At 39.0% G+C, this 26586-nt stretch overlaps 4 protein-coding genes across 5 annotated transcripts; 3 read left to right on the top strand and 1 right to left on the bottom strand.

Moving 5' to 3' along the window:
- The first annotated feature begins 1006 nt into the window (after window positions 1-1006).
- Window positions 1007-9641, top strand: lsm14aa (LSM14A mRNA processing body assembly factor a). 2 transcript variants are annotated; one of them, XM_079450284.1, is made up of 10 exons: window positions 1007-1285; window positions 1903-2066; window positions 2251-2392; window positions 3296-3376; window positions 4257-4427; window positions 6161-6340; window positions 6465-6627; window positions 7000-7038; window positions 7185-7407; window positions 7543-9641. In XM_079450284.1, the coding sequence occupies exons 1-10, from the start codon at window positions 1165-1167 to the stop codon at window positions 7564-7566; spliced, it is 1308 nt and encodes a 435-aa protein (XP_079306410.1). In that variant the 5' UTR covers window positions 1007-1164; the 3' UTR covers window positions 7567-9641. The 2 variants fall into 2 exon arrangements, with proteins under 2 accessions (XP_079306410.1, XP_079306411.1); XM_079450285.1 differs by lacking the exon at window positions 3296-3376 and having other exon boundaries at window positions 1042-1285.
- A 388-nt stretch (window positions 9642-10029) lies between these two features.
- gpia (glucose-6-phosphate isomerase a) lies at window positions 10030-18792 on the top strand. The gene is made up of 18 exons (XM_079449874.1): window positions 10030-10302; window positions 11329-11419; window positions 13139-13207; window positions 13720-13839; window positions 13999-14082; window positions 14163-14309; window positions 14506-14577; window positions 14789-14833; window positions 14930-14983; window positions 15166-15226; window positions 15990-16033; window positions 16523-16675; window positions 16764-16893; window positions 17001-17077; window positions 17267-17395; window positions 17786-17861; window positions 17947-18013; window positions 18397-18792. The coding sequence occupies exons 1-18, from the start codon at window positions 10184-10186 to the stop codon at window positions 18518-18520; spliced, it is 1662 nt and encodes a 553-aa protein (XP_079306000.1). The 5' UTR covers window positions 10030-10183; the 3' UTR covers window positions 18521-18792.
- Window positions 18793-19117: 325 nt separating this feature from the next.
- On the top strand, window positions 19118-23066 carry hsd17b2 (hydroxysteroid (17-beta) dehydrogenase 2). The gene is made up of 5 exons (XM_079450838.1): window positions 19118-19554; window positions 20315-20527; window positions 20866-21051; window positions 21382-21519; window positions 21819-23066. The coding sequence occupies exons 1-5, from the start codon at window positions 19290-19292 to the stop codon at window positions 22148-22150; spliced, it is 1134 nt and encodes a 377-aa protein (XP_079306964.1). The 5' UTR covers window positions 19118-19289; the 3' UTR covers window positions 22151-23066.
- mphosph6 (M-phase phosphoprotein 6) lies at window positions 21538-26544 on the bottom strand. The gene is made up of 5 exons (XM_079450839.1): window positions 26266-26544; window positions 24324-24436; window positions 23058-23148; window positions 22858-22964; window positions 21538-22776 (listed from the first exon to the last, which is right to left on the bottom strand). The coding sequence occupies exons 1-5, from the start codon at window positions 26314-26316 to the stop codon at window positions 22635-22637; spliced, it is 504 nt and encodes a 167-aa protein (XP_079306965.1). The 5' UTR covers window positions 26317-26544; the 3' UTR covers window positions 21538-22634.
- Between the last annotated feature and the right edge of the window lie 42 nt (window positions 26545-26586).

The following is a 26586-nucleotide window of genomic DNA, read 5'->3' as shown; positions in this document are numbered from 1 at the left end:
TGAAAATTTTGTCTGAGGTAAATTCTGTGAGGAAACAGCGTTTAGACTAAAAGTTGGGGTCAGTGCCCGCTGTGCAACTAGAGGTGTCAGGAGCCATGTGTGTGTTTATGGCATGTAAAAGGAGAAATAAAGTCATGTTGTAACTGTACTGGGCTGTCTGCGTGTGGTGTTTCATATATCGACGGATTGAGAGATCATAATCAGTTACAGTTGCTTGTATCTTATTTCGCAGTAACCATTAATATTAACTTTTCCATTGTTGTGTATGATAGTCGATGTAGTGTTTGTCCCGCCTCTTCTCCACTGTGATTGGACGGCTGTGTAAAAAAAGTACAGCGATGAGCTCTGCGTTTTACCCAAAGTTAGAAAGTAAAAATGATTTTACTTTCAGGTCAAAGAACTCGCGAAATATCATTATGATACATATTGCATCAAAATGCATGCCATCAATTTTTCTAAAAGAATACAGAACGTTAAGTGCGGTTTTACATACGTGATATGCAAATACGAACATTTTCGAAAATGTATGTTTGAATGACTTTACGAAGGATTTACACTAAAATTGGTTCTGCTCGTGTTTCATGAATGAGGCCCACTGTGGATGTCTAAAGCAACTTTTTGTAAAGTACTGTATAATGGTTTAAAGTAGGACGTATACAGACATTTTCACAATACTGTTATAAACAAAATCTTTATTTGGGGTTTTCTATCATTTTTAATAATTGCAATTATTTGTAATGAACTCAATTTAACTTAATACATTGGATTATGTCATTCATTTGTTTTACCTAAACTGAGAGTCATCAAAACTAGTTATTAGCACATGGAGACAGAAAAAAACGTACTAACACTTACAGTATAGTATTTCCAAGGTTGTTAACGATATCATTTAAAAATGAAAACTGTTGAGAAGTGAGATTTTTGTGGTTTTATGCTCTGATTCGTTGAATAGAACAAAATAAAATAGAAAAATACATGAAAGCAGGACTTTTGCTTTGTCACAGTCGCGCTACCGCCATTTGTCTTCTGTAATAACGTCACTTCCGCGCATTGGACTGAAAATGCGTGCGGCCATATTGCTTTAGCAGAAATTCGTAGCGGTTTGTTTACGCTGAAGTGCACATTTGTCTTTCTCTGAGTTTGTGTCGACGTTTAATCGTGAGAATGAGCGGAGGCACGCCGTATATCGGCAGTAAGATCAGTTTGACCAGTAAAGCGGAGATCAGATATGAAGGCATCCTATACACTATCGACACCGAGAACTCAACTGTGGCGCTCGCCAAAGGTCTGAAAATGCACTTTAAATATAACACACACCCTCACTGAGCTTGAAACATGAGTATGAGCCATTACTGCTTTATTTACTGTTATTAGTTTGTCGTTGTTACTTATTGCTGTTACTTACGCACCAAATCCCCTAAAACAGTGTTTGGGCATCGTGTGCGCGTGCGGGTCTTAGTCACGTCAGAGAACATCGTTCAAACGCTGAAATCCGTTTCCTTGACTCTTTTCATGTAAAAGAATTTTATTTGTTTATTATTCAGCTGGTTTCGTCGCTATTGTGATGTAGTTTACTGAATCGGTACAATAAGAAAACAAATAAAAATGGCCGTCGTATTCAACACAGATACCACACAAAGCTTCTGCCAACACATGTTTTTGCTACGGTGAAATTATAAAACGGTTTAACCGTGATATAGTAATACGAGATCATATATATATATATACTGTTTATCAGTTTGACAATAAATATTAGCATTTTAGTATAACATTTTATTTAGTTTGGTGTATAATTAGTTTGTTTTGCCGTTTTCTTGGCTAACCACAACTGAACGTTGAAAAGTAAGTTGGGAAATGTAAGATTCATGTTAGATGTTGTATTTGTGTCCTTAAACCTTGTAGTGCGCTCCTTTGGCACCGAGGACCGCCCCACAGACCGACCCATCGCACCCAGGGATGAGATCTTTGAGTACATCATTTTCAGAGGTAGTGACATCAAAGATCTGACGGTGTGTGAACCTCCCAAACCACCATCCTCTCTACCCCAGGACCCTGCCATTGTTCAGGTACACAAAACTACTGCTAGGTACACTTTTGGGTACTTTAGAGCTTATGCCAGACTTTTAAGCAGACCAATTGCATATATGGCGTGTTACAAAAAATTGAAGACCAGATCTTGTTTGGTGGTGTAGATAGATTCAGCTGGTTATAAAGGACATGGTCACGACCTTTGATTTTCTGCTCTCTCAGTCTTCTTTGGGATCTTCCGCCGCGCCGCCATCCTTCCAGTCGGGAAACTCATACGGGCTCTTCAACCAGCCACCCGTCACTGCCTACAGTCGATTCGACCACAGTCCATTGGTCTCATCACAGTTTGGGGCTGTAGGAGTTGGTAAGTGTCCCTTTAGACATGATCTTTGCTTTTCGAGCGCTCTAGATGCAAGCAATAGTTTGCAGGCCTCAGCGTCTGGGTCACACTTGTCATATCACAATGTCATGCACCATGTGTAATATTTCACTTGTTTCATTTTACATTAAGACTGAAGACAATAATTTGAATAGTCCTTTTAATTTGTTCCATCAGTTTATCGTTGCTTACGACGCACTTCTTAAACCAACCTTGTAGGGTTGAGTCCATCTCGCATTATTCTTCGTGGGGGTGCCAGATCGGACGGGCTTTTGAAGCCCATACAGGACTGCGACTAAATCATAGAATTTATTGACCAGTTTTCAGGGACTGCGCAAGCATTTTTCGTAAGTACTCGCGCTTGTTATTTCATGTGGAAAGAGGAGTAGGACGCGACCCGCCACCAGTGCAGGCTGTGTGTGATAGTCAATAGATAGTTGCATCGACGAGCCTCCGCTCGGCCAACTTAGCGGCCCGCGTTTTTCCGCTTGCCGCATGTTTCCCTTGAACTGGTATGGTGTGAATCCACCATAACACTGTTAACAATTAAATATAATTTTTGACAAACACAATTTCTGTTGTCAAATAAATTCTGATCTTTATTTAGCACCAATCAATAACAAAGTTTCTCAGTGGATTCTGTCTCTTTAAATAAGCAGAATCAAATCTGCGGTCCTCGAGTAACTTGTCAGTATCAGTTATACAGTTATTTGGGGGAAAATAAAAGTTGATTCAAGATGTGTCCCTAAATTGTTTGCTTGCGCTCCTAAAAAATTCAGTCAGGGGCAAGAGTGCTCCAAGTAAACAATTGAGTCTGGAGCACTGCCATATTGATGGATGCTGATATGGCACATCTGATGTGTGCGACTGCTCTTCCTCTCCTCACAGGAAGTTCAATGGGCTTGTTTGGTAGTGACATGAGCATGATGGCAGCTCTGTCTCAGGGCACTGCTTTCACCAGTGCATTCGGTAAGGAAGGTAAACGCCTATCAAAGGCTGAAAACAAATAATGATTTGGGGTTTATCTCACCAGCTATTAATCATAAAATGAACCATGTAACACTTAAAGGTCCAGTGTGTAATTTATTGTAGGATCTATTTACATAAATACAATTTAATATATATAACTATGTCTTCAGAGGTGTATAAAGAGCTTACACAATGAAGCGTTATGTTTTTATTACCTTAGAATACTATCTCTATCTACATTCACCCCTTGCCACCTTGCATAAAATTTGCCATGTTCTGTCAGCTGTTGTAGTGTTTAGAACGGGAGGGGAGGGGTGGAGTCAGTTGTTGGTTGCAATTCACAACTTTGCCACTAGATTTCACTGACTGGACCTTTAATATTTAAAGTTCACAAGTGAAGATCCTAACAGTGATGGTGACTTGTGCCGCACTTCAAACATTTCTCACACTTACTTTAAATGCTGTCATTTCTGATTACTACAACTAACTTATTGGCCACGTTCACACTGTTTTGGAAGTGCTTGAGTGAAGTTATTGTGTGTATTTCATCTTTAATGAAAATTCTGGTGTCATTCCCTGAATTAATCGTGAGTGAATTGAGCTGTAGAATGTTTACAGACTGCGATTACACAATACACCAAAAGTGGAGTTCATGTGCAGTGTGAACGTGGACTGAATGGGTTTTACATGTGATGAATTTCTGCATGTGTTCACTGTTTATGAGGGGTTTTAAAGGTGATAATCGAGTTGAACCTGTGATTTTGTCTTCTAACGGTGCTGATCTTCTCACTTCAGGGTGTCTGCATCTCTCTGTGCACGGTCAATTGGCATCGCTGTCAATCTTGCAGGTTTTAAATCATTCACCGTTGCGTTTGTGCAGGTCACACCAGCCCAGATGTGGACCTCCTGCGAAAGACCCCTCCTGTGGAACCTGCCGCCCCTGCAGCCACCACCACTGCACCCTCACCAGTGGGCCGCAAGAGCCCCGTGTCAACTCGCCCTGCTTCCACTAACACGCAGAAACCTGTCGACCTCTTGGAGCAACGGAGGGGTGAGAATCAGACGGGAGACCGCACACACTCACTTGCACGTTCAACGTTTTTAGGGTTTATTAGGGGTCTTTAGATGTGGTTGTAAATGTATCTCCTGTGATCACTTGTGGCGTGGTCTTGCATGAATGATATAAAGCAACACTTTATATTGAAATATAAATTGACACCTACTCACTACCTACTTGACAGAAGCTATTCATTATCTACTTTTAAGGAATTTTAGACCTCTTTATCCTCCTTCTCTTAAACAATACTGCCAATTAATACATCTGACATCATTCGCTATTATTAGAACTGGCAAAACAGGTTCAATGAAGTACAATCAAAGGCCCTAAAGCGCTGTACTCTCTTAGATACCGATGGCCCCAAACCAAGCACTCCAGAGTCCAGTCAGCCCAGTGGTGGAAACAGAGACGCGTCTAAATGTCCCGCAGGTTAAATCACATCTGCTGTAGTCAATGCGCAGCTGCAGTTCTGCTCTGCTCTGCTGTTAGATGCTACAATTGCATGATTCCTGTGAGACCCGCAGCCATCTGTGTTTCTCATATGTATAGTAACTGTTAGAAGAACAGTTCACCCAGAAAATTAAATTCTACTCATTCTCATGTCATCCCAAATGAATGACAAAAGAAAAGATTTCCAATCCAGTATGGCTTGAGGGTCGTAAGTAAACAATTAACTAATTTATGGCTGAGCAATTCTTTTAAGAGCCTGAGCCCCTTTTATAAAGTGCAACTTTTAAAAGGGTGCAAAACCTCATAAAACCGGTGAAGAGCACATTTCATTCCATAAAACAATAGTTGTAGTAATATTTTATAGATTTATAGTAAGGGCTGACCAAAAATCGATTTCACAGATTTAATAATTTTATTTTACGGTAACAATCTCCCATTATAATTCTATAACTTATAACTTATTTGTTCTTTGATTGACTTTTATTTCAGTTCATTTGAATGCTCACCATAGTTATTATGTTGGCAAGATACAGTTCATGTCCAGCATCTTTTAGCGCCGGGGCCGCGCCATCTATCACTTTCTGAAAATCCAGTGTTATATCCACCGTTTATATAACATCCATCACTGAAATGCAGTGAGCAAACAAACACGCCTCAACTTCCATCAGCCGAGTGAAGCGGCATTGATGGGCGTGCTCTCTCACATGAGACACGCTGGCTGGTTGACACATGGGCGTGTTCTTTCGCACGATGGATGATGCGTGGGTGTGCGTTTCCGGTAGAATGGCCAATAAAGGGAATAGGTATTTTACAAAACGGGGATCCAAAAAAACTTTCCATAACAAGTTGGAGTGCTTTGGGATAGTATCAAGCACAGAAATACTAAATCATATGTTAAACTCCTTTTTTTTAAAGTTGACCATGTTAAGCATGAGAAGCCAGCACGTTTAACAGCGTAATGAAGTCCGAATGCATGAAATGGCATGTTTCCCCATCTTTGAGATGTTGAAAAAAATTCCCATGTGATAAAACAAGCTAATGGTTGAGAAATATCCAGGACACACTTTCTATTATTACAAGAATGTCCTTGTTTTGGAGTGAGTGTTCACATAAGATGGGCTGTCGCTTAAAGCAATGCTATGAAGTTGAGAAGCATGTACTAAACAGATTTACGAATCGCAACATTTTCTTCTTTAAATGCCACTTATATTGCAAGCACTATGTTTTTGACTATTATATTTTAATGAATGGATCGTTTTTGTTGTCGTTCTCTTTAGCCCCTGGTCCTCCTGCGCCTCGGCGAGCTCATGCCGGAGGTCATCGTGGCAGAGGACGCTACCCCATCAGGAGAGAAGAACCAATGAAGTTTGAGAAAGACTTTGACTTTGAGAGCGCTAATGCTCAGTTTAATAAAGAGGAGATTGACAAGGAGTTCCAGAGTAAACTCAAACTGAAAGGTGGGAACAGGTTATGAAATAAATCACATGTTCATCAGAGTTTGATTGCTGTTCTATATATCAACTGTCCAGGTTGGAGGACCGGAAATGACTCTTGGGTAAAGTTTTATAAATGTGTGTGCAGATGAGAAGTCTGAGAAAGGGTTGAATGGCGAGGAGAAGGGCGATTCTGGAGTGGACACTCAGAACAGTGAAGGGAACGTGGATGAAGAAGATCCCCTCAGAACAAACTGTTACTACGACAAATCCAAATCCTTCTTTGACAACATCTCCTGTGACGACATGAGGTCAGATCACATTCAGTATAAACCCATAAAGCAGTGATCTGGGTTCAATGCATATTTATCTCATTGGATGGCTTTTGTTGAATAACGGTGACTTTCACTGAAAATTATTTTAATAAAACGCAACGTTGCATAAACGTTAGTTACATTAGTATTATATATTGCTATTGTAGCCACAAACTCTTACACTTTAGACCAGCTACATGTGCGTAAGGGTGTGGTTAAAAGTATTTCATATTAATACTTCAACCTTTATGCAACTATTACATTTATGCAACTTCAGCATCTTTGCAAATCACACTTTTAGAAATTAGACACTACATAAATGACTTCTTTCATAAATAAATTCATTATTTTTTTATTGGTTTAAAACAGGAAGGCAGCCGAAAGGTCTGGAGGGTCAGGTTTTCCCCGGTGAGTACAATACGATACAGCCGAGCAAACTACTGTACAGCAATACATTTGTTGTTGCACTTGGTTGCTTGTGCATAAACTGTATATGCATTCAGCTCCTTAATTATCTGAATAAATCTGATGTTGTTTTCGTCTATGTATCTCAGTGAAAGGAGGCAGACATGGGCGGAGGAGCGGCGGATGAACTCTGAGACATTCGGTATCCCGTTTCGACGGGCTCGAGGTGGCTACAGAGGTCGCGGAGGCATGGGATTCAGAGGGGGCCGGAGTCGCGGGGCAGGCCGTGGGTCGTACGGGTCTTATGGTGGTGGGTTCAGAGGATTCAGAGGAAGTCAAGGAGGAAGAGAATTTGCGGAGTTTGACTACAGGGTAATGAATGAGTCAAAGTGGCTTCTTATGACTTATATCAATCGTATTAAAAATATGTGGCATTCTTTATGAATAGAATTTACATCAGTATTGCGTTTTATTTCACAAAATTAATTTTCCCTATTTGTTTTTTAGAAGGATAACAAAGTTGCTGCGTAGTGATCACCGCAGGTGGATTCTGAAGACCTGGTTTGTTTGGAAAATACATTATGGCTCACACGTTTCAAGGAGAATGATATAATGTATGCGTGTATAAATCTGTCACCAGCACTGGGGTTCAGCTGCTTGAAACCTGGATGTAAATCTCTTATGAAGTGAAACAAATGCAATTTTTTTCATTGTTTACTTTAGTATATTTCTCTCTGATTTAGATTGTTATGATTTCTCTGTTTTTCCCCATGCTTATCGAAGGGATTTGAAAAGTATCTTGCAGCGTATTTACAGAACAGCAAAAGGCTACTTTGATGGCAGTTAAAATTAGTACCGTTCCATAATTTTCTACTCAAATGTATTTTCAAATTTCTAGTTTCATTCATTATCCCCAGCTGTTTTGAAACGTAAATGTTATAATTTCTTGTGCGAGGTCTGAAGTTTATCTTAAGATTTGTCAAGCTGTTGTTACGGATAGTTGTAGGCAAGTGTCAGTATTGCAACAAAGTTCCTGAAAGATTGTTTTACATAAAATGGAAAAAGAAAACTATGCTACGTTTGAAGGACAATTTTCAAGTTTGGGAGAGCACGGATTAGACCTAAATAACATGAAAGGGTCCCACCTATGCAAAGTGACCTCAGTGATCAGGTTTATACATTATATGAATTTATGGGTTTATGGGGTACACTTTGATATATGTAGCACTTTTTTTAGCAGACATTTGCTTATGAGTTAATAATTTACTAAGAAAATAATGCTACTTTGTGTGACTATGGAAATCTATGTTGCAGTTACTCTGATATATGGATTCTTTAGCTTTTATCATGTCTTGTTCGGCTATCATAGAACATCTGAGTGGACCTTCTACGTAACATCTTTCTTGCAATAGGACAACAACTTGTTTCAAACTCAGTCTTTCAGTGTTCACACCGAGCTGGGATGAACCTTGCAACTCTCTGCTATGTTTGATGTATTTGTACGAGATGTTAAAGAACCTGATCAGTAGCACTGCTTCTCCCGTGAATAAGACCAATGTGTTGTCCACTATAATACAGACGGCTGTTTACTTTAGCTTGTCCCTCTTATCTAGCAGCTGTTTTTAGGATATTTAGTTTCCGGTGTAGATCTTCTAGGTAAAGGCTTGTGAGATCACTGACTGCAATAGCATGTTGATGTGATGAACTCATGCTCCTTTGTGTATACAGTGCACATAATGTCTTTGTATGTTGGGTCTCATCTTTTTCTTTTCCCAGTTTGTCTTGGGTGTTGTCGTGGGCATCTCAACAATGTTTTTTGTTTCTTAACTGTTGGCAAATTTGGGAAGGTTGATTATACAATAAACTTTGATTCAAAATTATTATACATATTAAAGTGCTTGGTATCTAAAAACCTGTGAGATTGTCTTTTATCTGAAATATTTTGTGCTTGACCTACTCTTCTATTCGGATTTAGTAATAGATGCTGTGTTTCAGTAATACACATTTTGCTGTATTTCAATCTGCCTAAATTAAATCTGGAGACCCATCACGTGAAGTGGAAGTAGTTTAAATTGATGATCTTTTGTATTAATGGAGTTGGTTTAAAATAATCATGGTGTTGAGTGACCTGATTAAAATGACATTAACACAGTTTGGTTCTACAGTGACCGCCCCAGATAATCTTATTAAATATTGGTTCTTACTTAAACAGGTTGGATTGTATTATTAATGATAACATTTGTAGTATTTATCTAACAAATATAAATGATAAAATTACGTTTTTATTCTAAATGCCTACAGTCACAAAAAAAGTGACCACTTCAAATGTTCATTGAGTCCGCATTTCTAGAAGCATTGTGGCTATTTCACTTTACTATCTGTTGTATTTCAACCAAATCAATTCTCCGGAGTAACAAAGTCATCCAACATTGATTACCACATTAAAAGAAATTGTTTACCTTTTCCTAAATATGTACAAATATTACTGTTGAATTGCTTAAAAGTGAATATGAACTTTAGTTCTTTGCCATGTCTGAGGTCTGAAAAGGTATTTTTTTTGCTGTTGTTTTTCATTTTCTGCAAATAAATGCAAATGGCAACAATATATATATTTTTATTTGGTATACATTTTTTAAGTAGTTCTCAAAATGCTTTACCAAAACACAGACCTATAAAATGATAACCTTTCCGTATTTGAGGTTTCTTCAGCCTTTTGGAGTGAGTTGGATGATGATTGTTTCTGTATGTAATAATTATTATATATTTTTAAATGTCAAATATTGTAACAACCTTATACAAAAAGAAAATCTTATATATGACCACTATTAATACTAACATTGTATGCTGTTACCAGCCTCTGGAAATATATTACACCTGATTCCATGGTTTCGTAGAATAAGTAGAATATAAAAAGTAGGATGTATTTTATTTGTTTAATTTTGATTTGACTCGCATCTGGTGCTCGTTTAGTTTTGTGCCATCTTGTCGGAGAGTGGGCGTGATCGAACGGCAGTCGTGCGGTGGGCGGGGCCGCGCGGGGCTCGTCATCGCACTTCCTCCTCACGCTCCTCTACGCACTGTTTGACCGCAGATCGGCTGTTATTCACTTCAGCAGCTTTGGACCGCAGAACACTTCGATCTTTTCATCATGGGTCTCACCAGCGATCCAAACTATCTCAAACTGGAACAATGGTACAAATCCAGCGCTGGAAACCTGAACATGAGGCAGATGTTCGAGGCGGATCAGGACAGATTCAACAAGTTCAGGTGAAAAACACGTCACATCAATCGCGCTCAAGTCCGTGTCAGCCTTACAATGACATTAGATCGCACCAGACCTGTCAACAACACGTGTGTTTGTATCTGAAGTCATGGAGGCTTTGCCTTCAGGCCTGCGTAAGCCGGTGTCGTGTACGTAACGCGATTTGTGGTTAGAAAACCTTTCATTTGACACGCGTAACACCGCGACAAACTGTATACAGTATAAATGGACGATACGCGAAGGTCAACTGCAAGTTTCAGTTTGATTTCCACATTGAGGTCGGAAGGTTATTGCAACATGAGGCCAGTGAGCTCGAGCTGCTCGAGCTTTAAAGCTTTATCTCTAATCTAATATACATCTGCACGCTAAAGGCCATTGTATCGATTACGAGTGTTATCTGCGTCATTAACGCACTTTATGAACCATTGAATTGTTTAAGTTAACCTTTTAATATGATGTAGTTTCATAAAAACTGTCATCCAGTTTATGCGGTGCGTCACTTTACTACATACTGCTGTCATACAACTATATTTAATAACAGTCATTACATTTGGCTCCTGTAGTGATGCACTAGATTCTGGACGTGTGTCGAATGAATGAATGAATATGAATGTTATGTATTTAGTATTCATAAAGCTTTATAGCAAGAGCTCGTGTGTTTTTCTCATGGAGATGAACGTTTATATATAATGTCCAGCAGTGGGCGTCACCGCAGCATGTTGTACGTGCGTCTCAGCACACCCACCGACTGCAGAACGTGTGTGTGCGCGCGCGCTTCCCCCCTGTATTACGTTATTACAATATAAACAAAGTTGCGATAAAATGCGTCTGTGCACATATTGTGAATAAATCAAGTAAACGGCTGTGACGTCAAAGACGCGACATGCTGTTTTAATAGGTGCGGATTAAATGCCTTTGACGTCACGCGCGGAGTTAATGACAGCTGGCTCATGTTCTGAAACGACGGACGTTCATTTCAGTTTATTCAATGATCATATGTGATTTAAAGTGACAATGTACCTTTTTATCAGTTTAAAGCTGGAGACAGATGATGGAGATGTCCTGCTGGATTACTCCAAGAATCTCATCAATAAAGAAATTATGGACATGCTCTTTGACATGGTATTGTCTGCGATCTTTCTTCTTTATACTGTAAACCAATGTTGACATTTATGCCACTATAAATATGTTCAAATGCACGGAAGTATAGGTTTAAAACTTCTCGGTGGTCATTTAGCTCAGTCGACTGTATATATTAGTCTTCGATTTAGCGCCACTTTGAATCTTTCCCAGAAGCCCTTGTGTGTATATGTGTGTCTGCCATTGGTGTAAAGTGCCAAAGAAGCGCTCCAATATGCAATTCACAGAATGGTCAAAAAGGAACCAACCCAGCTGATGTGTTGTAAATTAACATATCTTTGATTCTTTCAAGCCAGAATGTTGAATCCGATCTAAACGTTTATTGTGTTAATGTAACCGAATGTCTGGGTTTGTTCCATTTTGACCCGGTGCTGGGATGAAAACAACCAATCATCTTTTAAAGTTGTGGTATTATTTAGGGCTTCTCGATTATGACAAAAATCATAATCGTGATTATTTTCTCTAATATTGAGATCCCGGTTTTTCAACACGATTCCTCATTAACTTTTAAAACAACAAAAAAAACTTTGCTGTAAAGAAAAGGGATTTACACTACAAGAAAAGAGAGGATCCTTGCTAAATGGAATGTGGCACAATAATCGTTTACCTTGATTATATTGGCCAAAATTGAAGATCACGATTCATTTTCGATTCACTTTTCTTTAAGTTGCAAAGTTTCGTGTCCAATGCCTGCAAAGATTAACGGCTAATATATTTGCTTATGGAACCACTGAAGCATTTTGAGCCAATCACCTGAGCTTTAAATGTCATGTGACCAATCACTGTTAGTGAGATCATGAAGAACACACAGTTGACCCTTTATGAGCCACTGGGGTGTGGTGTCATAGACCGTAGACAGGAAAAAACAATATAATGGCGATCTCCATAAAAGGGAATTTAAAGGGGTCATATGGCACAAATATGTGTTTTTCTGTGTCTTTGGTGTGTTAGAAGTTGCCAATGCATGTATTTGACATAATAAGGTCATAAGGTGTCGGAACAAAAGATGCATTCAATCTAAAAGCGAATGCTCACCCAGACATGACTGAAATTCCCCGTGTAACCACACCCCCACAAATCTACATCAGCTCATGGTATGATTTGACTCAGACCGCCCAAATGTATACGTGCCTAAGACGAACGTATCTGTCAGTAGAATTGCTTTGGAATCTGATGTTCCAAATATGGTAAGAGGAGTTACATTTCCGTCACAATTTTGCAGTATTCGACCGATCACTACGCACTGGTTAACTGGCCAATCATAGCACACGTCGCTTTTCAGAGGCGGGGCAAAGAGGAGATACAAGCATGCACGGTATGTGGAAAATACAGCGTTTTTGAACCTTAAATCGTGTAAGCACATTGCATTACATCTAAAACAAGCGATAATATTCAATTTAGCCGTGTCATATGACCCCTTTAAATAGACGTGTACTATATTACTGTAAAACCTGTACAATATATATTATTTGCCTCGGGAATGCAGTCAAAACTTGACCCCTGAAGTGACACAATAGTGTGTAACATACGCTTGGACATCATGACGTCTCTTAGAAGTACTTAACCAGATGCTATATTACTTCTTTTCAGAGAAGACCATGATCAATGATGAAAATCAGAGCACAGTGTAATGATGTTGTACAGTATGCAAGGTTGTATGTATAATCACTAATAATTCACTAAACATGTCGTCACGGTCAGGCACGATCACTGGACATCGAGGCAGCCAGAGAGAAGATGTTTACAGGAGAGAAGATCAACTTTACTGAGGTAATGTCATAAAGTGACAGGTCACCAAAAATGCAAATTCTGTCATCCTTTACTCAGCCTCGTGTCACTTCAAACCTGTATGACAAAAAATGTTGTAAACTGGCCCCGTTCCCTTGCATTAGTTTGGTTGCCATACAATAGAAGTGATGAGGTCCAGTGCTGTTCGCTTATCAACTTTCTACAAAATATCTTCTTTTGTGTTCTGCGAAAGAATGAAAGCCATTAAGGACAACAACAAGAGGGAGATAAAATGATGACAGAATGTCCGAACTATCACTTTAATATTTCATCAAAGAACAGAAAACAGACTATTTCTTTCCACTCAATATTCAGTCTAATACAAGCAAACTCTTATTTGCACGAAGGTTTACCTTCTAAGAATGAAATGAAAACGCTTACATATTTGCAGATTTCTATTTATAGAAATGAATGCATTTCCCTCTTCATTACTCGCTATCATTTAATTGCCGGCATATATTTATTGAGGTTAAGAAGTGTGTTTTTCACTGTAGGGTCGGGCTGTTCTCCACATCGCTCTGAGGAACCGCTCAAACACTCCCATCATGGTGGATGGAAAAGACGCCATGCCCGATGTGAACAGAGTTCTGGCGCAGATGAAGGCGTTTTGCTATGTGAGGGAAACCCCAACCTCGCTTTCACATCAACACTTCTGCTTCTCCGATTTCACTTTTTACTGCATATTGGAATAAGAAGACATTGAAACGGTAAAGAGAATGCATATCTTATAAAGGTACGCTATAAAATGGTGGCGTGTGTGTGTGTGTTTCCAGAAAGTGCGCAGTGGCGAGTGGAAAGGCTTCAGTGGTAAATCCATCACTGATGTGGTGAATATTGGCATTGGAGGATCAGATCTGGTAAATAAATCCTGCGCTCATTCCTCCATTTGTTATTTACAGCTAAACTTCTGTAATATGTGGATGGATGTTTATATCAGGGCCCTCTCATGGTGACTGAAGCTCTGAAGCCGTACTCTAAAGGAGGACCCAACGTGTGGTTCGTCTCTAACATCGACGGAACACACATGGCCAAGACCCTCGCCCAGTTAAATCCTGAGACCACTCTCTTCATTATTGCATCAAAGGTTAGACTCTGTACTGACATACTGAAGGAAGTCAAATAAAACTTGACAATTCTTTCTCACATAGACTGTCATTTTAATGTGACATGCAGTGTCATGTATGTTCACAGGAGACTGAGAATGTGTCCTGTATTGTGGAATTGGGATTAAACTCACTGGATAAAGGCGTGAATAGTGAATGTTTCTTTGTTTCGTTCAGACGTTTACCACCCAGGAGACCATCACTAACGCAGAGACGGCCAGAGAATGGTTCCTCCAGGCTGCTCATGATGTGAGCTTTTCAACTATTTATAACTATTATATTAATTTTTCTCACCAACCAAGATTGCTATCGTATATATAAATATTGCTATATATTCATTGCTATCGTATATATAAAATCTACATAAATTACTATGTAGATATTGAAACCAGCAAATACAGACAAAAATAATTATTTCTTTACTTGAAGTTTTGTATAAGTTTTGTATTCTATTTTGTAGAAATCTGCTGTGGCCAAACATTTTGTGGCTCTTTCTACCAACGCAGTAAGTACATCCTCGTGTCTGTCAGCATTTGATGTGAGATTTAAATCTAGAAGCGATTTTTAATAAACGTATTTGTGTGTTCTGTTATTTTACCAGCCGAAAGTGAGAGACTTTGGTATCGACACCAACAACATGTTTGAATTTTGGGACGTGAGTATTTCCAGCAGAAGTGGATTTTTGCATGAGCAAGCAAACCTTCTTTTCATTGGCTTAAAATTCAACGAACTTTTATCGGATGCATATCAATATCTAACCGCTTTGCCGTGTGGAATTTGCATATTGCTGCTTGTAATCCCAGACTGGTTTTCTAACGCCGAGTGCTCACGTTTCAGTGGGTCGGCGGGCGTTACTCGCTGTGGTCGGCTATTGGTTTGTCCATTGCACTGCACATAGGTATGTCTGCTTTTTACAAACAGTCCCATAAAAATATTCAATGCAAGTGCATGAACAAATATCTATTAGATGTCAATTTTCTGTAAACAATTCTTATTGCTACACAGTTAATGTATACTTGTGTTGCATTAGGAACCGACATGCATTCTCCGTGCTATAGACGGTTTCAAAGAAAAAACAAACGTTATTGCGCTTTTGTGCATTTGTGGACGTAATTTAACTTCTGCAAATAATAGAGTGCCTGTAGATTATTTCTGATAACATGCAAAAGAAACGTTAGAACCGTTAGACCTACTTGGCTAAACTTGCCTCTCCAATATTTTGAATTTAGACTGCGATACCAAGCTCAACCTCTAGATGTCAATGTTCCATACGCTTTCTTTAAAACAAATTGTTTATTTAAAAAATAAACAAACAACAATTCAACAAAGCGTTTATTTCTACAATTATTATACAATAAAATAATAATAATATAAATGAATTTTAACAAGTTAAATAAAATATTTTATTCAACAATATATTATTAGATAATAGCCAGAGCGATAAACAAACTTAGGGCATAAAACAACTCTAAAGCCAAACTATTTTATTTCATAATGTGACACATTTTGATAGGAAATGTATTTTTAAATCAAATAAAAGGTTTAAAGGGACTATGGTTTGAATATGTTGAATAAGGTGTGAAATAATAAAGCTGTGGGAATGAAAGCTAGTGAAGTATCTCGAACGAAAGTTTTAATGGGATTCATTTATTGTCCTGCAGGTTTTGACAACTTCGAGCAGCTTCTTGCTGGTGCTCATTGGATGGTAAGTATGGTTAATATAGTATGTCACTGTATGTGTTGGGAATTGTGATTTGACTTAAAGCTGCAAACCGTAACTTTTTATATTTAAAAATAAAAAGTGAGCCTTCAGTTAAATATCAGTTATTGAGCAAGTAGATCAGTAAACTCCTCAACCTGATCCAGAACGGTACACTTATAATTATTTATAGTTTGAGCTGTCAGGTACAATTCTGTGGTAAATGTTAGTTTGATGTCTTTTGACTTTATGTAAAAAGGAACCAGCAATTTTATGTTGCAATCAGAGATGGCGATAGACAGACAAAAGTTATGAATCGCAATTGATAAAATGCACAGTCATTTTGGTAACATTTGAATCATTTATACTCAAGTACTTTTTACTATGGCCGATCTTTGTCTATTTCAACATTAAACAAAATGAGATTTTTGATATATAATTTTATTTTGTTTCATTTGAACCTTCATGTTGATTTTCATAATAATTCTATTCTAGGACAACCACTTTCGCTCGGCTCCTCTGGAGCAGAACGCTCCGGTCATACTGGCCCTGCTGGGCGTCTGGTATGTCAACTTCTTCCAGGCCGAGACGCATGCCCTGCTGCCCTATGACCAGTACATGCACCGCTTCGCTGCGTACTTCCAGCAGGTCAGTGTGATGATGTCACGTATCAGGATATGACATCACAATGTTTCGCCTTTCGAGGTATTGATGGATCTGTGAATTCCTTTCTCAGGGAGACATGGAGTCCAACGGGAAATACATCACGAAGTCTGGCACCCGTGTGAACTACCACACCGGACCAATCGTCTGGGGGGAACCGGGTACTAACGGACAGCACGCTTTCTACCAGCTCATTCACCAGGGTCAGTCACCTCAAAACTCTAGTGAACTACGTCCCAAGCTTCAGTTAGGACGTTTGGCCTGTTGCGTTTATCAGAATAGCTCAAGTCTGATCTCTTACGCTTTGTAGGGACTCGCTTGATTCCCGCTGACTTCCTCATACCAGCTCAGACTCAGCATCCAATCAGAGACAACCTCCATCACAAGGTTTTGTTTGCCAGTTTCCTCCTCGTCTTCTTGTACGTCTTATGATGTTATCTGAGCTTGCGTTCAGCCAAACGTTACATCAGGGCTCATCAATTATTGCCATTTCAATAGCCTTACAAACAATATTAGTGAGATATCATTTAGTTTTTCTGATCTGTTGATTACTGAATTTCCCGTGCTTGTTGTTAGATCCTGATGGCAAACTTCCTGGCTCAGACCGAGGCTCTGATGAGAGGAAAGACCTCTGATGAAGCCAAGAAAGAGCTCAAGGCTGCTGGGACGTCTGGAGATGCGCTGGAGAGGCTCTTGCCGCATAAAGTAAGTATCTGTACACCTCTGTTAAAGTCTGTTTAAAGTTTTAAAATGGATATAAATGTGAGAGAATAGAGGGGTTCACACCAGGTGGGATACGTACGGATACACACCTGAGTTGGCATTGAAAACGTTAAGCAACAGCAGATCATCTACATCAATTGTTGTGACTGTAACAGTGCAGTAACATGATTATATTGTTGTTTTTTATATATATTATATATATATATATTAAATTGTATTTGGATTTGCTTGTCTATATGGATTTATAAAGATGTGATCTATTTTATTGGACGGGACATCACATATTGAAATGGAGCATGAAGGTTGAGTTTATATCAATGCATGTGCATTCATTGTGCAGTGGATGACCAATAATACACTGGTATTTTTAAGGTATTTCAAGGAAACAAGCCAAGCAACTCCATCATCTTCAAGAAGCTCTCACCCTTTATGCTTGGTGCATTGGTTGGTGAGTAATAAACATTGATTTGTAGATGCAGCTTCGCTTCTGAGACACTCATTGGTGATGTGCTGTATTTGTTCATGTGTTTTAGCAATGTATGAGCACAAGATCTTTGTGCAAGGCGTGATTTGGGATATCAACAGCTATGACCAGTGGGGGTGAGTCCAGTTTACAGTCTTTGCTGATTTCTTGACCGGCCGATGTACCAACAAGTACAGATGTGTAACGTAAACATAAATCAGGGCTTCAACAAAGCATGTAACGACTGACATCGTGGCACTAATGGAAACATTAAAATGGCTTTGATGCGCTTACTTTACACTGTATGTTTGTGTTACATCGATAATATTTCCATTGGGCTTGTGAATAGAAAATAATTCAGCATCATTTTCAATGTTGTCACACCATTTATTTTTCTTAAAAAACTCAAGCTAGTTATTAATTCGGTAAAGCAAACTAGACAGAATGTGAATTTGCTACTTTGATGGGTTAAATGTGTAAAGTGATGAATCGAAGTACCACATCTTCTCTGTCCTCTCAGTGTGGAGCTGGGCAAGCAGCTGGCCAAGAAAATCGAACCCGAGCTGCAGGATGACGCTGAAGTTCATTCCCACGACTCCTCCACCAATGGACTCATCAGCTTCTTCAAGAAGAACCGCTCTTAAGCATTTCCAGACCCCCTAACCCACCTCTGCTGGCCCTCTCATCCAAAGGGAATAATGAATTATGTATCAACGCTTGGCATCGTTCAGAGCTGATAGGCCTAGACAAGGAGGATGAGCACTTTATGTCTGTGTCATCACGCATAAACATTGTTGTGTGTCGAGTGAGATTTAACTGTATTCATTTATGTGAGGAAAACATCTGTATGCACTGTTTATTCTAGATATCATGTTCTCCTTTGGACCAACGAACCACAATAAATGTATTATTTGTCGGTTTTCTTGTTTCATTGTTCTTTTCATTTCTCAACAATTCATTATTGGTGTTCAACTAAGCTAGATTTTAAAAAGAGAACCAGGAAGAACGCTGAGACGGGAATGTTATGACTTGAACCCACAACAAACAGATTTCCTAAAAGGAACAAAGTAAAGAAATGATCTGCCAAAACAATTTGTTTGTTTCCTTGAGACTGTAGAACTTTATTGTGAAAGCTTCTATACAAAATGAATCTAGAATGACACAAACGTTATACTATAGTTGTGAAATAAGATCAAATGTTGTCAAGCCTGCAAAATTAAATCGCTTTACAACCCACAGGCATGTTTAAACAAGTACAGATACAACACAGGACAGACATTCACTAGGGGTGTGATTCTGAGAGATTTACAAGATTCACAAACTCCTCGAACAAGCTGAGGACGACATACGGCTGAAACCTCTCAGCTCTAGATTTACTGATAATTCAACTTCATTCCTGTGTGTTGTGTAGAAATGGAGAGGATTGTAGAAAGCGGTCTGTCTTTAATTTATGTGCTTCTGACGGTTGTAAGTGTTGTCTTACTGCTCGTGCGGGGTGTAAAGGGCAGGCCGGTGAGGTGGTTGGTTGTTCTCGTGGTTTCTGAAGGGACATTAAGTTGTTTGGTCCATTCATCTTTACTAAAGGTGGCATTAGCGACTGTGCTATGTGGTTTGGTGCACTACATAGGGAGGGAAGAGCTCATGTTACCTTCCCTAAACAAGGCAGTACTGATCACAGGTAAGACCTATTTGCTTTTATGACATGGCACATAATCCTGTTTGATATCTGGATAAATGTACAATTTAATGTCATTTACATTGAACAAAACCTTTTCCAAGTCATGTTTACCTCGAAATCAAAATAGGAAACCACATTTGAAGACATTGGGAAACTTCATTAATAGTTATGCATGTTTCCAATACCATAAATGCAAACGAAATCTTAATATTTGAACAGATGATAGTTGCTTAGATATATAAATAGAATTTTAAAGGGATAGTTCACCCAAAAATGCTATAATGATTTTTCACCCTCATGTTATCCGAAATCTATTCTGTATTTAGTGAAACACAAAGGAAGGTCTTTTGGAGAAATTGGGTGGTTTTATGTACATAGACTGGAAGTCAGTGGGGGCCATGTTGTAACAATCTTCAAAATATCTTCATTTGTAATATTTTTGTTGCTTTTGAGGTGAATTGTGACCTAGACTTATTTCGTGAGCCTTACCCGGTAGAAAACTGTCAGCCATCAACATAACACCGCCATCCTAATAAATCTTGGACTTTGACCATAAAACAGGTACATAGTTAAGCCCATAATATGATGCATTCCTGGGATGTCATTGTCTAGATAGATATGATAAGCATGCAATTCACGATTATGAATTGTCACGTGAACTCGGATGACAGCTCACCAACAACACCCACAATGCAATGGAACTGATATAATATGCTCAACTGTGAGATATTGTAAGGTAGTATTGTGTTGCGATCTACAGGTTGCGATTGCGGTTTGGGTCACGATCTGGCCAAATGTCTGGACGGTGCAGGAATGAGGGTGTTTGCGGGGGTTCTGGATGAATGCGGTCGAGGAGCTCTGGAGCTCAAGAGAGCTGCATCTTCGAAACTCACTGTCCTACAGTTAGACGTCACAAACAGAAGACAGATCACACAAGCGTATGAATTCATCCGGAGTCAAACAGGCGAAACAGGTAACAACAGCCCTGGTAGATACTTTTTCAATACCTGATCTCTGTAGGGCAAGCATCTCTACTATTTGTGATACTCTGAGATAGTGATCAGGCAAAACAACTTATTCGCATACATTCAGGACACCCTAACAACCCCATAGCTGTAACCTAGCGCAACATAGAAACCTATTCTCTCTATCATGTGAACCCTAGCAACTGCAGCGATCCCAACTTCCTTGGATGCTTATTTTGCAAAGGTGAACAACACGATAAAAAAGTTAAAACGTTAGAAATCATGTTCAGTAGTGTTACATTGCAGGCTCTCTACATTATTTGATTTACTCTTTGCTTGTGTGCAGGTCTCTGGGGACTAGTGAACAACGCAGGTGTGCTTGGATATGTGTGCGACGGAGAAATTCTGCCAATTCAATTCTATAAAAAATACTTTGATGTAAATTTCATTGGTAGTGTGGAGGTGACACAGGTCTTTTTGCCTCTGATACGTCAATCAAAAGGAAGAATTATCAGCGTATCAAGTATGGGAGGTAAACTTTGCCATATGTAAACATCTTTATCTATGTACTTACAGTGGTTAGACAATTAATTGCCAGGTTTAACACCACAATCATTTATTTGTATGTCCTACTTTTACAAATCCTATCATGTGGCCAGCAATTCTGAGCCATTCCTGTTGAAAAACTCCTCCATAACACCACAGACTGGTGGCTTGGTAATATTCAGTTATGCCATTGAAGATGTCATTTTGTCGTGGCCACAGAACACCATGCAAGACACGTACCAAAGATTTGAACTTTGAACCTCGATAATACACTAGTATCCGTATGAATGAAACATTGCATCATTGGTTCCTTTAGGAGAAATCCCTCTTCCTGGATTTTCAGCCTACGGGGCATCTAAAGCAGCTTTGACTGTGTACAGTGGAACAATAAGACAGGAACTCTCACGCTGGGGAGTAAAAGTCATTGTCATTCAACCTAGTGCTTTTAAAACAAGTAAGACTATGCCAAACTCAACCTTCATGTAATTTATTTCAGTGAATAGCATGAAGAAGATGCAACGCATGACAATCCAAAAGATAAATATTTGCATAAAGACAATGTTTTCTAAAAGGCATTCTGTATAACATACAGTATCAGATATTCTAGCAACGTAAAACAATATCACAACAAATACTAGAATTGTTGTACGTACACTTTACAATAAATGAAAGGAAAATGCAGGCTAAATGCTTTTTATTTACGGGTGAAAGGTTCTTCACAGATTTTTTTATGTACTGAAAATGTATTTACAGATATTTTTGGCCGCAGAGAGCAGTGGATTTGTGTTCAGGAGGAAATCCTCAGTGGTCTATCCCAGGACGTCATGGAATCGTATGGAGAAGAATACATCAGCTCAATGCAGCAGCGGCTGGTCAAGATGTCTTCAACATCAAGCCCCAACACGCAGCCGTTCCTGGAGGCTTTAAAACATGCTCTTCTCTCCTCAAGACCAAATCCATTTTACTACCCGGGGGCCGCAGCGTGGGCTCTTCCACTTCTCTATAGACATTTCCCCACCTCACTGTCAGACAAGATCTTCTCACGAATCTTTATGACTGGTGATACCAAACCAGCACAACTCTGAGTTTCCATCAACCGTTTTGCTAAAACTACTTTTTTAAGATGTGATACACCTCCATTCGACAGGATAAATGGTGTGGAAGCTTTTAGTAAACCAGGTGCAAGAAAACCTGTCAAGCTATGAAAAAACATGTGGAAAACAGCAGACAACCCACAGAACAATTCAACATTGTCTAATCCTACTGTACAGTTTGTTACAACACACACGAGAACCATATTTAGCCAAGAAATAATACTTTTGACAGTAAAAAAGGTCAGAAAAACTGGCCTTTAAACGTTTTTACTTTCTTCCTTCTAATATTTAAGTGTGGAAAAACAATTCAGGGTGTACTATCAAATCCACATACGAGTATCTTTTCACTTAAAAAAATAAGGTATTTTAACATAGCATTTGTCACGGACACTAAACTGATAAAACAAATCTAAAAAAGTCTGTTGCATATAAAATAAACCATATAAGGTGAACATCTCTGCGAGTTTAAAATATTTCAGTCCTGAGGCTTTAAGAAGGCTTTCTTTGGATTACAGGCAACAACATTTGAGTTAACATCCTCTTCACGGTCAATGATTGCGGAGCGATCTCGTTTCTTTGTGAACTTTTTCTTCATGCTGCCAACCAAGCTTTCATACCTGAAGAGAGAGACCAACAAAAAAAATGCAATTTTCTGCTAAAATGTGTTGTTCTTTAACATTGTGACATTACTTTCTTACCTTCTAGCCATTTCTTCATCTGTTATATCTGTGGTCATTTTGTTTATACCTCCAATCTCATTAACCTCATCTTCCTCTTTGGGTGCGTTCATTAGAACCATTAATCGCTACACACAAAAAGCAATAATAATACACTTTTAATTTAACAATTAAATTTGACTTAAAACAAAACTGCAAAAGAAAAGTGAATAAAGTTGTACCTCAACATCAGGATTAAAGCCTTTGAATGACATTCTGCCATAAACCAATTCCTCACAGGGAACATAACTTCTCTCCTCAATGATGTAGTTCCTATTTTATAAAAAAGAAATACAGATTGTTCAGTGTGTAACAAAGGCAAAAGGTTCATGACAACCTTAAAACAAAACCTGCTGCCTACCCAGCAAACACAGTACGTTCTGACAACGTCGCCAATTCTTCTTCATTTGGTCACTGTGACGTGACATTACATTGTAACCACGTTCCGAGGACATCTTTGCAACGTACCATTTCTAAGAACTGTTGCTTACGTTCCAGAAACGTCAAAGCCACGTCCTTGTGAATTAATCCCATGGAGAAAGTTAAAGCGACGTGATGTACTGATCTTCATATAACCTGGACACTGGTCGTAGTTGAATCTGGTCATTTCTTTTCGTTATGTTATTATATGGAAAATGTATGATCAGAGTAGAAAGTAAAATCTGTTATAACGTTAAGACGAATGCTATACATCCGACTTCTGACAGCTACAAAACTATTTTAACAATGTGACAGTTTGGTCGATAGGACGTGAGAAACGTTACTTGGAACGTCACTGCAACGAATATGGTACGTTCCAGATACAGTAGGCCTATGTCTTCAGGAGGAAATCACGTTACGTCGCTGGAACATTATTTGGTACGTCGTCACAACGTCACTGTGTTAGCTGGGTAATCACAAAGTTATCTAGATGCCAATTGGACATTTTATCCACGTGAAGTACACGAATTGAAATTATGGGAGAGGTTTTATCTAAAGTTATTTGCCATTTACTGTGGAACTGACAGCAAACTTGTAAGTCATCAATTTTGTTCTATACTTCTCAGACTATTTCACTGACATGGTTTAATTCTGCTAAATGATTACGTTACCATTCCCCAAAACAAAATTACAGTTCTATGCTAATAGTTACAATAGCTGGTCATGATGTGCTAGTTTAATCTGGTCATATGCTGGTCCTAATCACGCTCAGGACCAGCTTTAACCAGCTCAAGACCAGTTAAAACCAGCAAACGACCAGCTAAAACCAGCTACCATGCTTCAAAACCTACCTAACCTGCATATGCAGTTTTTTTCAACAGGCTACACTACACAAGAGTAGAAACATTTAAATGAATACTGCACTTTCACCGTGCAATAAAACGTCTGTTCTAAAAATAAAAAATGTGTATGCAAGTGTCCAAATACTTTCTGGGTACACTAGATTACAATATAGTGACAAGTCTCACTCTTTGGCCTTGAGCTCAGGCAGATCCAGGAACCAATGTTCATCACTAATGATTCTCTTCTCCTCCTCGTCCAGCTGTTTCTTCACATCAGCATCCAGACCTCTCTGCATGAACTACAGACACACATCAAAACCACACTGAATCACTCCATCACACATGGAATCACTTAAATCACCCTCAATTCACCATATCACCCAGATTGGGGTGCATTCCAGAAAGCAGTGTTAACTGACCGTCAGCTAAACCTTGAACTCTGGGATGATGAACCCAAACATTGCTAACTTCGGTCAGAACACATTTCAAGTAAAGTTTAATCAACCTCACGCAAGTTACCCAGAGTTACCGCTTGCTCACATGAAGACATTACTAATGGATCACAGATTTCATGAGTCACCATGGAAACGGCTAAGAAGGTTTTGACTGTGAAACAACATTATAAATGTTGGCTCATTGTAGTTTGGAGAAAGGCCTTTCCGATACTTAACTGTAAGAGGAGGCTGTGGAGTTTTTTATGTAAATGAATTTAAAGTCAGTTGTGCGCTCACTGTCGAGCTTGTGCAGAGGCAGCAGTTTTTGCCAGGGGGGAACTGGAATCCCCTGGTTAGGCCTGGTTTCCCTCTGAGGTTTTTTTACTCCTCCAATGGAGTTTTGGGTTCCTCGCCACCGTCCTTGCACTGTTTTGCACTGTTTGCCTGGACGGGGGGCTGCTAGAATTTAGAAGTTTTATTTAATTAACACTGCATATAGGAATTTATAGTCTGTCTGATATCTGACCAGTGTTTCTCTCTCCTTATCTTGGGTGTGTGGATCTAGGCGATGGCGCCTGTGCGTTTGAATCGTTGTGTCCGTCTTCTGCGTTTTCACCTTTTTTGTTTTGACTTGCGTAACCTTATATGTTTTGCTTATAGTCAATATGTTTTCTTCTACAGCTGCTTTGTAATAATGAAAATGGTAAAAAGCGCTATATAAATAAATCTGACTTGTCTTAATATTGCTGTAAAATGATCATGTTTTATATGTAATACAGGTACATCTCAAAAAATTTAAAAAGTCAATATTTTTGGTCACTCAGTTCAAAAAGTGAAACCCATAATAAGGCTGATTGCCTCCATGTCACGCCGCATTGATGCAGTGATTCATGCAAAAAGAGGCCCAACCAAATATTGAGTGGATAGAAATGAACATACATTTGTTTAAAATATCCTTTTTTTATTTATTTTACGTAATACGCAGATTATTTTAGACACTCAATTTGGGGGTGACAATCTGGAAGACATAATAATCTAAATTTCAAGAAATAAAGGCTTGAAATCTTTCACTCTGTGTGTAATGAATCTATATAATATATGGGTTTCACTTTCCGAAATGAGTTAAAAAATGTATTTAACTTTTTCATGACATTATATTTTTTAGATGTACCTTTATGTACACATCTCTCACAACCTTGAAGACACTACTTAAAACCCATCTCTTCTGTGAATACTTGACATACAAATGAAAAAATTAAAAAATACTGGTCAACAGGTTTTGTTGACACTAGTAACCTATGGCTTATTGCTCCCTGATAAAAGCGTCTGCTAAATGACTTCATGTTAATGTAAAGTAGTTGACGATCCACGCCCACTTGACGATCATCAAAAGCTCACGCATGCGCAGACGACCCCTGAACCTCGATTTCCCTAAAATGAACTAACCCTGGAACAGAAGTTATCTTCGGACAGCGAGTTGCTATGGTTACTAACATACCCTGAACGTTATCTCCGTTTTCAACCGGAAGTCGAGGTTATGAGCCCTTAAACTTACCCGGGTGTGCTTTCTGGAATACCCCCTCCTCTACAACACCGCACAGCATGTAACCCACACAACGCATCATCGTGAATACATTCAAACTCGTGTTTATCTGTAATTATGGTTTAGACGCACATGATTGAATCAACCATACCTTCATTCGCAGGAGATTCCTCGATAGTTTTGTTGAACCGTCGTTCGCCATTTTACACTTGAGCCGAAGTAAACGAACTGAAATAAACTGCCCACGGTCGCGTTTCTCTGACTCAAATGTTCCTCGCGAGCAGCATATCGCTCAAGTTAAAATAAACACAGGGACATGTGAAGTTCACGCGTGCGCTTTTTACGGGCACGTGTGGTCTGCGCATGCGCGGTGCGGGTGCCTGTGTAGGCTCGACCAATCGCACAGCACTGCATCGCTCCACTTTTCTTTACAAAATGATTGATCTACATATTTTTAGGAGGTAGATCATAT

Source organism: Barbatula barbatula, assembly GCF_947034865.1.
Source record: "Barbatula barbatula genome assembly, chromosome: 25".
Taxonomy (NCBI): Eukaryota; Metazoa; Chordata; class Actinopteri; order Cypriniformes; family Nemacheilidae; genus Barbatula; species Barbatula barbatula.
This window is presented reverse-complemented; position numbering and strand designations above follow the sequence as displayed.

Excerpts from the sequence above, each read along its gene's own strand:
- mphosph6 (XM_079450839.1), bottom strand. The coding sequence starts at position 26,316 with ATGGCGAACGACGGTTCAACAAAACTATCGAGGAATCTCCTGCGAATG. Across the intron at positions 24,437-26,265 it reads GGAATCTCCTGCGAATGAAG|TTCATGCAGAGAGGTCTGGA; the intron begins GTATGGTTGATT and ends GTGTGTCTGTAG. Across the intron at positions 22,777-22,857 it reads GATGAAGAAATGGCTAGAAG|GTATGAAAGCTTGGTTGGCA; the intron begins GTAAGAAAGTAA and ends CTCTCTCTTCAG.
- hsd17b2 (XM_079450838.1), top strand. The coding sequence starts at position 19,290 with ATGGAGAGGATTGTAGAAAGCGGTCTGTCTTTAATTTATGTGCTTCTG. Across the intron at positions 20,528-20,865 it reads GAGTCAAACAGGCGAAACAG|GTCTCTGGGGACTAGTGAAC; the intron begins GTAACAACAGCC and ends GCTTGTGTGCAG. Across the intron at positions 21,520-21,818 it reads ACCTAGTGCTTTTAAAACAA|ATATTTTTGGCCGCAGAGAG; the intron begins GTAAGACTATGC and ends ATGTATTTACAG.
- lsm14aa (XM_079450284.1), top strand. The coding sequence starts at position 1,165 with ATGAGCGGAGGCACGCCGTATATCGGCAGTAAGATCAGTTTGACCAGT. Across the intron at positions 3,377-4,256 it reads TGCTTTCACCAGTGCATTCG|GTCACACCAGCCCAGATGTG; the intron begins GTAAGGAAGGTA and ends GCGTTTGTGCAG. Across the intron at positions 6,628-6,999 it reads ATCTCCTGTGACGACATGAG|GAAGGCAGCCGAAAGGTCTG; the intron begins GTCAGATCACAT and ends GGTTTAAAACAG.
- gpia (XM_079449874.1), top strand. The coding sequence starts at position 10,184 with ATGGGTCTCACCAGCGATCCAAACTATCTCAAACTGGAACAATGGTAC. Across the intron at positions 10,303-11,328 it reads GACAGATTCAACAAGTTCAG|TTTAAAGCTGGAGACAGATG; the intron begins GTGAAAAACACG and ends CCTTTTTATCAG. Across the intron at positions 14,578-14,788 it reads TCCTCCAGGCTGCTCATGAT|AAATCTGCTGTGGCCAAACA; the intron begins GTGAGCTTTTCA and ends TCTATTTTGTAG.